We start from the raw sequence: 16243 nt of genomic DNA, 5'->3' as shown, positions 1-16243 counted from the left end.
GACCAGTGAAAGTCAACTGCCCAAGAACAAAGTCAAGTAAGTCTTATAGGTCTTGAATCTGTCTTTCCATATCTCTCCTTCACTGAAGTCATTGGACAAGTTTATGAGACTTTTCTAGAGATTAAATGTGAAAACTCATCAGGGGAACAAATGCTAAATAAGACATTTAATACCTTTGGTGATTGCTTTTTTCCAAATGGACAGAAAGCTGACATGATTCATATAGTTCACTCAAGGGAGAAATGAAGACAATAACAAATCTAAGGAATGGAAATGTGTCCTTCAAATATCTATTTTCAAATGTGGCTTGTCTTATGGTGTGAGTGGGATATGAAAAGGAGGAGGACCAGATCTTTGTGCCGGATAATCAAGAAGGCTCAGATGGTGTTTCACTTGGGAGAGAATACAATACTCCATAGATGCATGTAATGTCAGAGCTGGAAGGAATGTTAGGCTTAACATTGTATGTTGTAGTGTTCTATGTTCCGAGTGGGACCCTAGAATGTGGAATGTCAGGGCTGGGCAAAGCTGGGATCTAGGACATAGAATATCAGAGATATGAAGGGCCTTTAAATATAGACCATGGAGCTAGAACGGAGTTTGGAGACCACTGAGTCCATGTGTCTCCTCAAATAGTCGAGGCACCACTCAAGAGCTGAAGATGTTCTCATAGAAATCAATCATCAGTTCTGTGAACATGTTAAGAGGCACCAGGGCATTGAGGGACGAGGCGCCATTGGATGGCCAGATTAGGTTCAGCCCAAAGATACAAGCCAGGTTGGAGGCTGTCATTTTATTAAAGATGCTCTCCCGGGATACCTAGGAAAAAGCACAAATGACAACATAACATGGTACCCCAAAGATTGAAGCTTCTTTCACCCATAAAAACTCTCTCTTCCAAACTCTGTTCAAAACCCACTTCTGCTGAGAAGCCCCCCAGTCCTGAGCCAGCTCTTCACTCTTCAAGCAGTCAGTAACAGTCTGTTGTCCCCAACCCTGTCTTTAGACTGTAGACTCCCTGCAGACAGGCCCAGATTGGACTGAGTAATAGACAAGGGCTTTACATATCAGACTTTTTATTCCAAGGATCCCCCTGAGTCCCTACTTGGGACTGAGACAGGTGGGAAGGCACTTGTGAAGCTCAAGCCCCCAGAATGCTAGCCAGGCCAGCAGTGATGAAAAGAGAGCCTTGGCAAAAGGGGGAGGAAGAGAGGAAGGAAGAGGAAGAGAGCACTGTGAAGAGACAGCGAGATAGCAACAGAAACAGGGACAGTGAGTTGAAAAGATGCCTTGCACATAATAAGTGGTTGAACTGTGGAAGAGACCTAAGAGACAGACAAAGAGTGAGACAGAAAATGATGGGGAAGAAAGAAAAAGTAGATGAGGAATGAAAAAGAAAAAAACAAAGAGAGGAAATGGGGGAGGGGAGAAAGGGTTCAGAGTATAGGGGAAGGCAGGATGAGAGGTCTAGGGGAGACAGGGAAAACCTCAGCTTTCCTTCCTGGGAGAAATTACTGCCAAGTTCTCGTAAGAGGTGGGTGAGGCAGTGATAGTCATTCTGAAGAAGTCTCTATCTCCCTGCGTCTCTCCCCCATCTCTCTCTTCCTCCCTCCCCACTCCTTTTTTCCCCATCTCGTCTCTGTTCCACATCAAATGCTACAGAAGAATGTTCCCAGAACACCTCAGCTTTGCCCCTCTGATCTTTGCCCCACCAGGAACACCCACTTCCCTCTACTCACCACGTGCAGGAAGCCCATGAGGTATTTGAGAACGGCATAATTGTGCTCTGGAAGGCCTCTGACAATCTCTTTGCAGCGGGTCACCCGTAGGCTGCTCTCTACATCTGGAGGGCCAAGAAAGCCGGGAAGTCAGTCAATGGATATTAAGTATTAGGTGGGCCAGGCAAGCATGAAGCCTGGTCACTTAATGCCAGAAGTAGCAGGACTCAGAGAAAGCCTATGTTCAACCACTGCCCACATGGGTATCCACAACATTCTACAGCCTCTCCAGGGCATTTACTCCATTCAAGTTATTTGGATTCTGTCCTTGGAAGAGGCTCAAGATCCCCCCACAAAGGAAGCCCAGTAATTGGTAAAGGCAGGATCTAAGTAGGACAGCTAAGGTACTTTTGAGAAAGGATGGATGAGGGGCTATAAAAACACTCCTGGAAAATAGTATGGCAGAAACAAGGCACAGATCAGTATCTCACATTATATACCAAGGCAAGGTTGAAATTGGTACATGATTTAGACATAAAAAGGTGATACCATAAGCAAATTAGGAAAGCAAGGGATAGCTTACCTGTCAGAGCTTTAGAGAAGGGGGGAATTTGTGACCAAAGAAATAGGATATATTATAAAGTACAAAATGGATGATAATGATTATATTAAATTTAAAAGATTTTGCACAAACAAAACCAAGGTATCCAAGATTAGAAGGGAAGAAAACTGGGTTTTCCCCATCTTTTCTCCTGCTCTTTGAATCTCATTGCTATGGGGGGACCTTGCAGAAGGCCCCCTTGAAGTCAGACAAAGGCTAGGAAAGGCCCTGAGACCCTCCATCCCCCAAACTGCACCCCCCCCAGCTTTGTATCTGTCCTGTATTTACCACTCTGTGCATTAGCTGTCTCCTGAAAGCAACAACTGGCTCCCTTTGCTATTGGGTTTCCCAAAACCCAGCAAAGGGCAAGGAAATGGAGTCTGGAGGAAGAGAAAAGAAGGACATTTAGCCTGAGACAAATTTTGAAAGGAGGATGACATAAGTCAACTAACTGAAGGCAGCAGCTGCAGGGAGGAGTCCCAAAGAACCCAGTTTGATCCTTGACATGTTCCTGGAGTCCCCGGATGTGAAGCTCAGGCAGATGTGGAGCAGGGGCCAACCAGCCCAGCCCATCCAGGCCTGCTCCCAGGCAGTACTCACTGAGGATTGTCAGAATCTGTTCGTAGGCTTCAAAGGTCAGCAGTGGCTGGGGCAGCTCTCGAAGGAATGTCTTCAGGATGACGGCCGGGACATGAATATCATTGTAATCATCAAAATTCACTGGCTTTCCTACAGGACAAAAGAAGCCAAAATCCCATTGAGGTGACTCCTCCCATCCAAATCCCCTCCAAACAGGGTCGCTTGATAAGTAACATCAAGAATGATCCCTCAGTCGTGCCTCCCCTAGTGGGAGACCTTGATTGATTGGCCCCCAGCCAAAAGGAGACAACACTGGCCACTTGGTCTAGTGCCACAATCTCCACTCTGATTTCTCTGTTCTTTCTCTCCAGCTGCATCTCAAGAAGGAGCCAGCTCAATCCCACCTCAAGCTCAGCTTCTGGATCCCTGATCCCTCATCTGCTCACCTTCCTTCTGCCCTATCCCTTCGAGCTATCATCACACATACTTCCTTTTTTTTTTTTTTCCCCCAAATGTCATGGAAACTTTGTATTCACTACGTCCTCTTCCTCTCTCTTCATCCATCTTCAATGTTCTGCAATCTGGATGGCACCATCATCACTGCCTTCTCCTAAGTTAGCAGCAATCTCATAATTACAAAACGTGACAGGTTTTACCCCTTGGTCCTCATCCTCCTGGATTTGCCTTCTGTAAGTGGGACCGTGAACCACCTTTCCTCCAAAATACTCTCTGCTCTGGATTTTCATTATATGTTTTTCTCCCGGTTCTCCTCCTTCCTGATCCCTTCTCACCAGGCAGACATGTCCTTGGGTTGGCCACTTTTAGTAAAGACACTCATCACCTCATGGAGCACTTCCTATCCCTTTGCAGCTCAAAGGGGTTGGAGCCCAAATTTGTCTCCGTGTCACTCCTCCCAGATGGGTTCTGCCCCCTGGGACTAAGCACAGTCTAGTCTCTCTTCCATTTAAAATCCCTCTGAGAACTTGAGATGTCTTCTCCCAGACAGGTTAACCAGTCCCCCTGCTCCTGCCACCACAGGTCCCAGAGCTTGGGATTGTGTCTACAGGGGAAGATGGAGGAGGGATACTCACCTTGGTTATACAGTCTCTGGATCTCTTTGATAGTCTGAACATTGGCTGACCGACGGAAAAGGCCCTCGGAGCGGAGGCCTGGGGGGAGAAGACTACTGGAGTGAAGGGAATGGTCACACCTTCTTGCCCACAACCCTGCCGGTAGCTGACTAAGAAGGATGCTGAGGCCCAAAAGGGATTCTGGGGCAGTCATTTTATCCTCAAGACTGTGACTTGGATGAAGCAGGACTCACCAGGATCAAGAAAGGGACCTACCCCAACAAGAGGCTAGCAGTGACAAGGTTACCCCCAATGAACTCTGAAGGGCTGCTAAATGTTAGCAGAGCTCAGCATGATTAGTCATTATTATGGACCAATAATACCTAGCCATCCTCTGGGGATCCTGCGGCAGGACACCCTGAGAACCAGCCAGAATGTCACAATGTCACAAAAAGGGTGGCCTTTTGTGGAGGGTCCTCCTCCTACCAGTGTAGACCCTCCTGCAGATCTTGGATAAGCCTCCCAGGGGTGACCCATCCAATTCTCTGGAGGCCTCCCTCAGTCCATGGTCCCAGTATAGTGGAGAGAGAGCCAGTCTTAGAGTCAAATAATAACAGTAAACATTTTAAAGCTGGCAACTCAATTTACAAATATCACCTCTTCTGCTCTTCACAATTGTGGGAGGTAATTGCTGCCATTATTATCTCCATTTTACAGATGAGGGAACTGAGGCAGAGATGCAATTACCCGTTGAGGGTCATGCAGCTAATAAGAGTCAGAGGCTGTATTTGAATTAGATCTTTCTGATCCGAGGCCCAGGGCTCTATCCATTGTGCTCCCCAGCTGTCTGAGGAGGACATGGATGCAAATCTATCTCTCCCCTGGCCTAGCTGTGTGATCCTTGGCAGATGCCTTCAGTACCCTCAAGGATTCTAGCAGCAGAACAGGGGGGTGACTTGTGAGGGTAGAAGGGGTTTCCTTACTGTACGGAGGAGATTCTAGGGGAGTTCCGTCACTCTGGGCAGCCCTATTCGGGCTGCTGAGCAGTGGACCACCCACATCTCTGATAAGGGCTTCTCATAGCCCTCCAGGTATACTGGGAATAGCTCTGGATGGAGGGGCATAGCCCAACCCTCTGTGGCCCAGCCAGCCATACTCCTTCTTTTTCCAGGGTTTCTGAGACTGAGCTGTCTTCCCTCTGCCAGAATCTAGGAGGATCATCCCCTGTGGGGCCACAGCTACTTGACCTCTCTACAGCCCTGTGCTGATCCAGGTACCACCACACCAACCACTCCACTGTCAGCACCTTTCTCCCTCTCTGTGCACAAAATGAATTTAACTGTTTAATCGTGGACATTAATTGAGGCCCTTGGAGGCACAAGGGACCAGCAAGTCATTCCCAAGGGAAGAAGGGGTCTTCCAGCAGAGACCAGGGGCTAAGAACTGGTGATGCAGGGACAAAAAACTCCTGCCCCATAGAAGGGGTTCAACAAATGTGGCATTTGGAATGGTGGGAAAAAATCCCTGAGGTCAATAGATCCTAATGTCCATCTGAGCTATGGCCCAGAAGCGAGCATGATTAGTCAGTATTATGGAGTCATAACCACAATCTAACTTTCCTCTAGGGATCCTGTGGCAGGACACACTAAGAATCAAGGGGACCATGATGCCTTCCTCAGTCCGAATGTCACAAGTCACACAGGAAGTTAGTGGTTCCCTCCAGTGCTCTCCCAAAGCCGGAAAGGCCCCTATTGCCATTTAAGCAGGAGTTTATTGGGAAAGGGGACCCTAAATCTTCTTGAGATAGAGGAATTGTCCATCTGGGATAAGCCCAGAGCTTTGGGATCAGGGAGAGGCTGCCCAGCTTTCCTCCTGCCACAACTGATTTTCCGTGTGCTGAAGTTTCATCTGGTTCTGTCCTCCCCTGTTCCAAGCTCCCTCCCAGCTCTGACCTCCAGGTCAGAGGCACTGACCAGAACCTTCTTGGCTCTGGCATTCTCTACACTAAATTCTAAAGTCCTTCTAGAGCTCAAAATGAAAACGTCTCAGCACTTGTGACCATTTTCACAACCATATCAAGTGTTTCTGGCACCAAGCCACGCCTCAGGATGCAATATATAGTTATGGCTACCAGACGTTATGTGCCAGTCACTCTAATGTGCGTCTCCTTTCCTTTGAGGACAATCTAGTCTCTGTGGGGGGACCTGACTGACACAGCTGTGCAGGAGGGCAGGGGCATCCTTTCCAAGAGGCAGTAGTTTCTGGCAGAAGACCCAGGACCCAAGCTCTGCTTGAACTTGCCTGATGGGCATTTTCAGAGATTTCCCAAGACCACAAAGCCTGGAGCTGACAAAGCCTGAATTTTAATTTATGGAAGAGAAGAAAAAAGCTTGGATCTGGATCCAGACACAGTGACTGTGTGACTTTGGGAAACCACTCCCCTTGTGCCCTCAGCTGCCTCCTCTGCAAGCAATCCTCTGGATTGGATGGTTTCCAAAGTCCCTTTCAGCTTTAAGTCTATGGTCCTCCAAACCTTTCCTGAGCCTCAGTTTCCTTCTTTATAGAAGGAAATCCCTCGGGGTTGCTGCTAAGTCTGGAAGCTTTGGGGAATAGCTCCTGCCCTACTGTTCCAGTAGCCACGAATGTTCCATCTCTTTTCCCTGCCATGACCACACTGGGATTCTGGTCCCTCAGTTCCTTTGGGGGCTCACCGAATTGCCCCAACACTCACCTTTGTCCTTCAGGTAGGTCACAGTCTCCTTCATGACTGGTGGGATGAGCTCACCTTTATTTTTGTCTCTGATGCTGGAAAGGAAAGGGGCAGTTTTTAGGCAGAACTAGGGAAATGAAACAGGAAGAGGTAACCCTTCCGTCCTGCCCACCCATCCCTAGACCCTCAAAAGAAATGCATGACAGAGGGAGAGCCTACAGATGCAAACTGCACCTTGGTGGCGTGAGAATGGCACGGTGGATTGGGAGACAGGAAGAAGGACCTTCCTGACCGGAATACACTATATGAGACCTGTCATGGTGTGGTGGATTGGGAGACAGGAAGACAGAGGCAAGAGTCACATCCTGACCACTGTGTGCTATGTTCCTCTGGACAAGTAACCCACACTAAGCTAATGGCCACAATCCTAACCTCACCAATCCGGTCTGTACATGCTAAACCTCTGCAGATTTTCAGGCATTCAGAGACACCCGTTACTCTCATTATTACCATCTCCAATAATAACCCCCAAAGGCACAGAACAGGCAGTGCTCAATCCAACATCAAGGACTAAAGGTCAAAAGCTCCAAGTTCTGCTCTCAACCTAACACTAACTGGCTACACAACCTCAAACAAACCACTGGATACTCCATTTTTTCCCCACTATAAGATGCCTGCTCAATCTCCCTTCCAGGGACTTTATGGACATGATGAAGATGAAGACTAGGAAGGTGCTATACATGTGGGAAAGGGTTAGTGCATTTATTATTTTGAGTCTGATGAATCCCTTGTTAGTTTTAAAAGGGACTCAGAAGGTTATACTAGCCCTGTGAAGATCGGATGGATTAAGGAGACAGTGACTCAATGGGAAGCAGAAGTTGGGGCTCTCGGGCCGTGGCTCTTGGCTCCAGCATCTCACCTGGAACATGTGTGTTGGGAGGGGATCAACTCATTCTTCCAGATGCATGGGATTCAACTCAAATAGAAGTGGGGACCACTGAATCAAAAAGAAGGATCTCTGTGGCTCCATTTAAAATATTATTATTGATGTTTTATTCTCTTTTTTTGTTAAATATTTCCCAATTACATTTGTATCTGGTTTGAGCCCCGCTCAGGAGAGCTGGGGGGCTGCAAGCGACATGTTTAACACTCTGAGCTGGATGTTTGCTCCAAGAGGGCGAAGACTACACATTCATCACAAGCACATGCTCCCAAGGATCCGGCCACAGTAGGAATAATAATTTCTAATATAACAATAATGATAACAATAGCAATTAGGTATAGAACGTTCAAAGATGTGCAAAGTGCTTTATGAATAATGCCTCATTTGATCCTTATGGTAACCTTGGGAGGTAACTGAGTCACAACACCTTTAAGTAACTTCCCAGGATGACACAGCTATAAACATCTGAGGTCACATCTGAACTCGTCTTCCTGACCCCAGGTCCAGAACTCTGTACACTATGATACTCTCTAGCGGAACAATGTGCTAAGACCTTACCCTAAGCAGCCAGAGGAGGCCAGGCTAATTTGCTTAAAAGGTAAGGAGCACCAGCTCTGGAGTCAGGAAGACCTGAGTTCAAATTCAGCCTTTGACAATTGATGCTTACTAGCCATGTGGTCCTGGTCAAGTCACTCAACTCCAATTGCTTTACAAAAAAAAAGGTACTGAAATTGTCCTCAAGGCCTAAGTGGTTCAGGGAAGACTTCAGGCTCGGAGCAGTCAGGAGCTCCTTCCTCCCTCAGAGTTCTGACTTGAACACCAATAGCCGTGGGAGGTGGGCAGGCAGCTCCCAGCTGAGCCAAAGCAGCATCTGCTGAAACCCCAACTCCATGCCATGTCTGGTGACAACAGAATGGTAACGCCTGGGGCCTCGCATTTTGCTCCACTTCTGAGCCAGAACTGCATTGGAAGCCCCACCTGGCCCCCAGCTAGACCCAACAAACAGTCCCTTGCCTAGATCAGAGGGTCCCCGGAGGGTCAGAAGAAAGTCTGGAAGCCTCTCAGCTTGGAGTTTAGGCTCCTTCCAGTGCTCTGCTTCCTCCCCAAGGAGAGAGGGATGAAGACCCACAGGGAAGGGGGGCCCTTCCAACTGATTCAGGCCTCCCAGGGTGCAGGATCAAACAGAAAGCTGCAGCACAAACTTCCACCTGTAGGCAAACGAGACAAATCGGCTCACTGCTTCTGCAGCCCCTGGTCCTGCAGGCCTTGCCAGTCCTGCCGTGGCTGCTGGGGAGACCAGCGGCTTGAGGAAAACAAAGGAGGAGAACATGCTTGGAAGACCAGCTCCGATGCCAGGATCCAGAGCTCATGAGCCCCTCTCCAAGGCCGCCCAAACTTCTCAGACCCAGAAAGGGCCATGGCTGCATGGGAGCCAGAGCTTCCCCAGAAAGAGCCCCAATTGAGATACATTGTAGCCTGCTCCATTGAGATATGTTGTAGCCTACACAGATTGAGATACATTATATCATTCCCCATTGAAGTACATTGTAGCCTGCCCCATTGAGATATATTGTAGCCTATACAGATTGAAATACATTATATCCTTCCCCATTGAAGTACATTGTAGCCTGCCCCATTGAGATACATTGTAGCCTATACAGATTGAGATACATTATATCCTTCCCCATTGAAGTACATTGTAGCCTGCCCCATTGAGATACATTGTAGCCTATACAGATTGAGATACATTATATCCTTCCCCATTGAAGTACATTGTAGCCTGCCCCATTGAGATACATTGTAGCCTATACAGATTGAGATACATTATATCCTTCCCCATTGAGACACATTGTAGCCTGCCCCATCCATGTGCCATAATCCAGTTTAAATCTCATAACAATGTAGCAGCAGATCAGAACTCACATCTAGAAAGGGGCAGAAAAGTATTGAAAGATCGGCCTTTATCTCAGGGGAAGCTCGGAGTTTTCTCTCTCCCTGGTGGTCATCTGCCTGCTCTACCCTTCCAATCTTTGCATCAGTTTTCAGGAACAGTGTTGGCTAAAACAACAGGGCTGTCTGTATGAAGAGCACCCCTGACCTGGGTCCAATTCCCAGCTTGGTCTCTTCATGCCACGGGCAGGTCACTAAACACCCCCTGGGCACTAGCGCGGCTCACCTGGCTGGGAAAGAACTCACCTCCTGCAGTTCTGGGTGTGTGAACCCTGGATTTCCACGGCATGAAATGTAATTATAGTATGTAATATCTACTCAAAGCCTCTCCAGCTTGGTCACCTTCCATCTCTGGGGACCTGCGGGAGCTTGGGCTGTTGCTGGCCTGGAAGGTCTGTGCAATGTGGAGTAGCCTCCAAGCCTTAAAGGAAGCACTGAAAGGGCACGCCAGTGGAGGACAGCATGGAAAGGAGTGGTAGGGAAGGCTGAACGTGGAGTTCCAATCACAGCTCTGCCTCTCACTGGCCCTGTGCCCTCAGGGATACAACAAGGTTAGCCTACATGGGCTCTGAACCCCATTCCAGCCCCAAACCTGCTCCTCATTGTTCCAATCTCCCCTCATCCATGAAGCCTTCCTGACCCCTTTGCTAATACTAACAGTCCCCCTCTGACCTTACTTTGCCCTTTGCTTCCTTTAGGTGAACACCTAAACTCAGCACTTATTAAGCACCTACAGCATTCCAGGCATTTTTGTTATTGTTTTGTCTCCTCATTAAGATAAGAGCTCTGGAAATAGGTCACATCTGGTCCAAACTCCTCAGTCTACCCTTCATTCCCCAAACCTGGCTCTGCACACAGCCAGCGCTTAATCAGTGTGCGTTTTCTTCCTGATTTTTGTTACACTGTACCCTCAGAGTTCTGCACCCAGATTTACAGGAGATTCAGCATTTCACCAATTTCATCTATGATTTTAAAATTAACTAGCAGCAATTATAAGGCCACTGATTCTCCTAATTGTTGTTTCCCTTACATCTCTTAATTGTTTCTCTTAGACTGCTAACTCAATCAGCAACAGTGTCATCTTCAATTAGCACCATTGAGGCAACCATAGCTCACTCCTCATGCCCAAGGCTTGAGAAGGGGGAAATGAATGATGTTTGGGAAGGCCATTAATTAATCCTCCTCTTGGGTGTGATAAGATCAGGCTGCCCCGGGGCCTAGTGAACAAGGAGAGCCCAGACACCCTATCTTGGGGAACCCTGCTCTTCTAACCAGTAGATGGAGCTGTAAGATAAGCAGAGTTTTATCTCAGACTTGAGGCCATTTGTAAATTCCACTGTAAAGACTAGCTCTCAAGGAGTTCCTTAAATAGGAAGTGACTGGAAGTTCTGCTGCCTTACCCTAAGTGGCCTTTCAGCCCCTGCGGCACCTCTGTCTGAAGAATACTTTATGCTGGTGGCCTCAGGCCCAGCAGCTACCATTCTAGGTATAAACAGGTCTAGTAGGAAGACGATTGTTCCCATTTTACAGATGAGAAAAAAGGAGGCACAGAATAGGCAGAGACATAAAGAGATAAACTTATTTGTCTGATGTTATGAGGCAGTAAGGAACAGAGCTGGGATTTCATATTTGGATCAGTTCCCTTGACCCTAAATTCACCGGTACTATCTTATAAGCCTCTTAATCTCAGGCTTAATTTTACACACACACACATAATTATCAATTACTATTATATATTCATATTATATATATATATATGTATATGTATACACACATATATAATTGGCAAGTATTACATTGCTATTATAGACATACCTATGGATATAAAATCTCTCCCAGAACTCTATATACAATATATGTATACTGTCACTCTAAGAGGCAATAGAATTTCGAACCATATCAATTTAACTACTTCTCCTGGGGATTCAGTGGGGAGTGTTTGAATTTTTACTCTGAGGAACTTGTGAGGAGTCAGGTTTTTAACTGTTACCTATAAAGAGGTTGAGTTTTAGCTGTAACCTAAAAAGAACTAAAGATAAGGTCCTTTTGAAGAGTTAATTTTGTGCTAAACAAGATAAAGGGAAAGAACTTATTTCCAGAAAGGACTGAATTTAACCTTTATATTGCAAATAAATAAGGATATTCTTAAAAGAATATGATTGCCATCCTCACAGCTGAATGGTGGGACAGAGTTTCAGAATAAAGGAGAAGTCAGATTCTGGATGTAATCATTCTCATAGCTACAACATAAAAAAAAATTATTGGTATTTAGATTTTAAATTAATTCTGTTGTTGGTGATTTTGATATCTTTAAGCCTAGGAGATGGAGATTTTGATATAGAGAGAGGTTACCTACTTTTTTTTTTTTTTTTGGAAAAGAGGTTTCTTCAGTTTATTAAATGAAAAGTAACATGTTTGGGGGCTCAGAGCTAATTGTTTAATAATAGCCACACTGCAAACTTAGTAGTTAAAAAGAAAACATTCAATTTATCCCTCGCTGATGAGAATTAACGTGGCAACAAATTAATAGCAGGCAAAGGGATTATTATTATCCCAGGTCAGCCATTTGTGAGGATAGTCAATATATAAAATTCCTATTACAATAATAATGATATGAACTCATACTTATGGAATACCCTATAGTTTACAGAAGGATTTTTCCAACCTAACCCTGTGAAGTAATGACTGCAAAGGTTGGGATCTCCATTTCACAGATAAAGAAATTGAGGGACACAGATAAGCAGAGATATATGCCCATAGTCACACAGGATTAAAGCAAGGATATGATTTCAAATCCAACTTTTCCCAGCATGTAAATTCTGCCTGAGGCGGTCTTCCTTTTTCCACTTATATGCACTGTCAGCAGACAACCTAAGATTCATGGATCAGCCCTATGGCTATCCCATTAGCAGTATGGCTCTTTCCGTTGGGCAGTAACTGCATGACATCCAGTATTTTCTAGTATGTGGCACCAGATTTCCAACTCTGAAACAAGGTCTGTTGTTCCCTAAATGGTTTGCAGGAGTGCATGATTTGCCTTGTGCACAGCAGGACTAAAAGGTCCAGGTGAGTGGCCCTAGGACAGGACTCTGAGCCACTGAAGCCTCTGAGCCACCTATTATAACTGAACATCATGAGTTCCCTATCTCACACCTATCTACCACTTCTGGAGAGTGGTCTTTGGAGGCATTTGCACATGGAAAAAATTGGGTATTCAGTATTCTTAGCTTTCTTTCAATATTTTTTCCCCACTATGGAGGTGTGCTGAGGGAGGGTTTTTGATTCTGGGCTCTTCATGTTTATTTTTTTATTTTATTTTTTTCCTGAGGCTGGGGTTAAGTGACTTGCCCAGGGTCACACAGCTAGGAAGTGTTAAGTGTCTGAGACCACATTTGAACTCGGGTCCTCCTGAATTCAAGGCTGCTGCTCTATCCACTCCGCCACCTAGCTGCCCCTCTTCATGTTTAATACTTATTATTATTATTTTTTAAAGAGATTATGCCTTTTTTCCCAAAAAAAAAGAGGAATCAGGAATACTGGTACTTTTAATACTTGCTGATTTTGAAAGGCTGCAATTTGTCTCTTAACCAGTCTCAGAAAAAGGAATTGAAAAATCTCTAAACCCACTCCTAAAGGAAAAAAACAAACCCAGGACCAGATAGATTTATAAGCAAAATATATCAAACCTTTAAAGAACAATCAATCCTAATACTGCACAAACTGAAAAAAAAGGAAAAGAAAGGGTCACAAAGATTATATGCCTAGACTATATATATATATATGTATATATATATATATATATGTATATATATATATATATATATATATATATATATATATATATATATATATATATACATATATATATATATATATATACCATTGCAACTAGAGTCATCTCCAGTCATCCTTAATTATATATGGCCAGTAGACCCAGATGACTCCAGAGGGGAAATGAAACAGGTGACCTTGCAGGGCTTTCTCTTACTTAAATTTAACTTGCATGGTACAGCATCACCTCCATGATTTCAGGGTTCTCTTCTAGAACAAAGGACAAATTATAACAATATTATATGCCAAGACCAAAAAATTTATAGCAGGAATGCAGGGCAGCTTCAGTATTATGAAAACTATCAGTAGAAATGATCATGTTAATAATAAAAGCATCAAAAGTCATATATCATACCAATAGATAACAAGAAAAGTTTCTGACAAATTTAACCTCTATTACTTTTTTTAAAAATCCCAACACAATGAAACATTACAAGGCATAGGAATAAAAGGAACTTTTCCTTAAGATAATAAATAGAATCTATATAAAATTAGGAACCAACATTATCTGTAACTTAGGTGAACTAAAGGTCTTTCCAGTAATATCAGGAATAAAATAAAGGTGCCCATTATCACCATTACCATTCAATATGGTGCCAGCAAAAAGAGAAAAAAAATGTGCAGGAATAAGGAACAGGCCATAAGGAAACAGCATCATTTTTTGCAGATATGATGTTTTAGCTAGAGAACCTTAAAGAATAAGCTAAAAACAAAAACAAAAACAAAAAAAAAAAAAAACCTAAGTGGAACAATCAACGACTTCTGCAAAATTAGAAGAAAAAAACAAAAACAAAAACAACAAACTATAATACAAATTCAGTACAAAATGCTTTCTTTGGAATTGATAGCCTTCTCCTTCCCATCTTTTTCCCACCATACTACCTATGTTGTGACTCCAACCTCCAACAAAACTCTATCTCTGGCCATCCCCCATGCCTGAAATGCTCTTCCTCTTCATCCTACCTCCTGAGTCCCTGACATACTTTAAAATTCAACTAAAATCCACTCTTTACAAGAAGCCTTTTCCAACCACCTTAATTCTAGAGCCATTCCTCTATCTCCTACTTATCTTCTATAATTTGTTGATAGAAAATTGTTTGCATATTCTCTTCCCCTTCAGAATATAAACTCTTATTTGCCTTTCTCCATATCTCCAGCTCTTAATACTATTCCTGACACATAGAAGGTGCTTTGGTTATTGACTGATGGGCTGGAGGGTCTCAAAGGCCAAAGAGTAATGGAGCAACTGAAAATATTTGAGTGGAAAAACAATGTTACCAGGACTCTACCTTACACAAATTTACAGAGAATGAGGGACAGAGACTCTAAATCCTATCCATCCCTGAGTAGGATGATGTTGATGATGGAGAAGAATGACATCCCTCAGGACAATGGAAATGCACACTGAAAATTGGAAGTGGCCTAGTTTGAGTTCCAGAAGAGAGGGAAGAAAGAAGCTTGTTCCCTTGACAGCCAAGGTGAGTGTGGAGCCAGACTCTCTTCCTTTTTGTCAGGAGGTTACACCCTCCTGGGAGGAGGGCACAATGAAAAAGGCAGAGGTTTTCCAAAGCAATCCCAATGGACTTTGCTCAGAAAATGCCATGTGCATCCAGAAAAAAAGAATTGAGACTGAATGCTCATTCACTTTTTTCTGGTTTTTTTTTTTTTTTTTAATCTCTCCCATGGTTTTTCCCTTCTACTTCCATTGATCTCCCAACGTGATTCATAAAACAATTTAAAAATAAATAAATGTACTAGGGAAAAAAAGAAAGGCATCTTTCTGATGAGGGACTAGTCAGTCTCTGCTGGGTGAGCACCAGGGATGGGGTGTTCCCTACTTCCCTGAGCACTCTGGGGCACACTGGGACTTTCAGTCCTATATGCTTTCCAATGTGCCACCCCTATCCATGAAAGCATAGGCACTTGCATGCACAAATAGCACACCCAATACCACTGACTTTGATTATCCAACTAAATAATATTTATTAAGCTCCTACCATGTGCTAGCAACCTTGAGCCCAGTAGATTATGCTATTCTTCCAGCATTTATGAAGCATCTACTGTGAGCAGAGCTCTGTGCTAAAAGGCTTAAAAGAAGTCTGTTTCTGCCAAGTCACTCCCTGGCTGGAGAGTGGGATTATCAGCAGATCCATTTTGTAAGGAAGGATCCTGAGACCCACAGAGGCAATGGCACTGGCCAAAATTAAGCACAAGATTTGGGGCTTGGAGGGGCCTTCACGTGAGCCAGTTCATTTTACCAGAGAGGGAACTAAGTTTTGCTCACAGAATGAGAGCTTTGTCTGACAGCAGGTATGGGAGCTCCTGCCCTCAGCGAGCTTCTGGTCTAGTAAAGAAAAGTGGCAGGCAGGCAGGAAACCACATGATTAGAAAGAGGCCCTTCTTGGGTGGGAGGGGAGGCAATCAGGGAAGACTTCCTGGAAGTTCCTGATGACCTCTGACACACAGACATTCAGAAATTTAAGGAAAACAAGAGAAACGAGCAACTCTTTGGCTTACTATTTTAGGCTAACACCAAACTGTTGGGTGGGCAGTGGAGGGCGAGGGGGAGGCATCTTCACTGAGGGCGGTGGGAGGCCCAGCCTCATGTTCTGCAGCTTTTCATCATGTCTGGGGATAGAACAAAGATCCTGTCATTGATAGCACCCACAGATGGCCCCAGAGCTCCCCCCTCCATCCAAAGTGGCAGAAGTTCCCATAGCTCCTCCGAGCTCTGAAGTTGAGACTCACAGAACAAGAGGGAGAGGTGGATGCTAAGAGCTGGGCACACCATCTCCCATCTCCAGTCTTGGAATGCCCTCTCCCTGCCCCCAGAAAAGGCCT

At 44.8% G+C, this 16243-nt stretch overlaps 1 protein-coding gene across 3 annotated transcripts in view; it reads right to left on the bottom strand.

Annotated features, from left to right (window-relative positions):
* Nucleotides 1-148: 148 nt before the first annotated feature.
* The window catches only part of ARHGAP8 (Rho GTPase activating protein 8), a 28763-nt gene continuing 12668 nt past the window's right edge, over nucleotides 149-16243 (bottom strand). For all 3 annotated transcript variants that reach the window (XM_074272147.1, XM_074272150.1, XM_074272148.1), the window contains exons 8-13: nucleotides 15920-16030; nucleotides 6700-6773; nucleotides 3990-4067; nucleotides 2920-3048; nucleotides 1740-1843; nucleotides 149-819 (exon numbers count right to left, since the gene is read on the bottom strand). In XM_074272147.1, coding sequence (XP_074128248.1) covers nucleotides 649-819; nucleotides 1740-1843; nucleotides 2920-3048; nucleotides 3990-4067; nucleotides 6700-6773; nucleotides 15920-16030 — 667 coding nt within the window. In that variant the 3' untranslated portion in view covers nucleotides 149-648. The remainder of the gene's footprint in view (nucleotides 820-1739; nucleotides 1844-2919; nucleotides 3049-3989; nucleotides 4068-6699; nucleotides 6774-15919; nucleotides 16031-16243) is intronic.

Source organism: Sminthopsis crassicaudata, chromosome 5, assembly GCF_048593235.1.
Source record: "Sminthopsis crassicaudata isolate SCR6 chromosome 5, ASM4859323v1, whole genome shotgun sequence".
NCBI classification, from domain to species: domain Eukaryota; kingdom Metazoa; phylum Chordata; class Mammalia; order Dasyuromorphia; family Dasyuridae; genus Sminthopsis; species Sminthopsis crassicaudata.
This window is presented reverse-complemented; position numbering and strand designations above follow the sequence as displayed.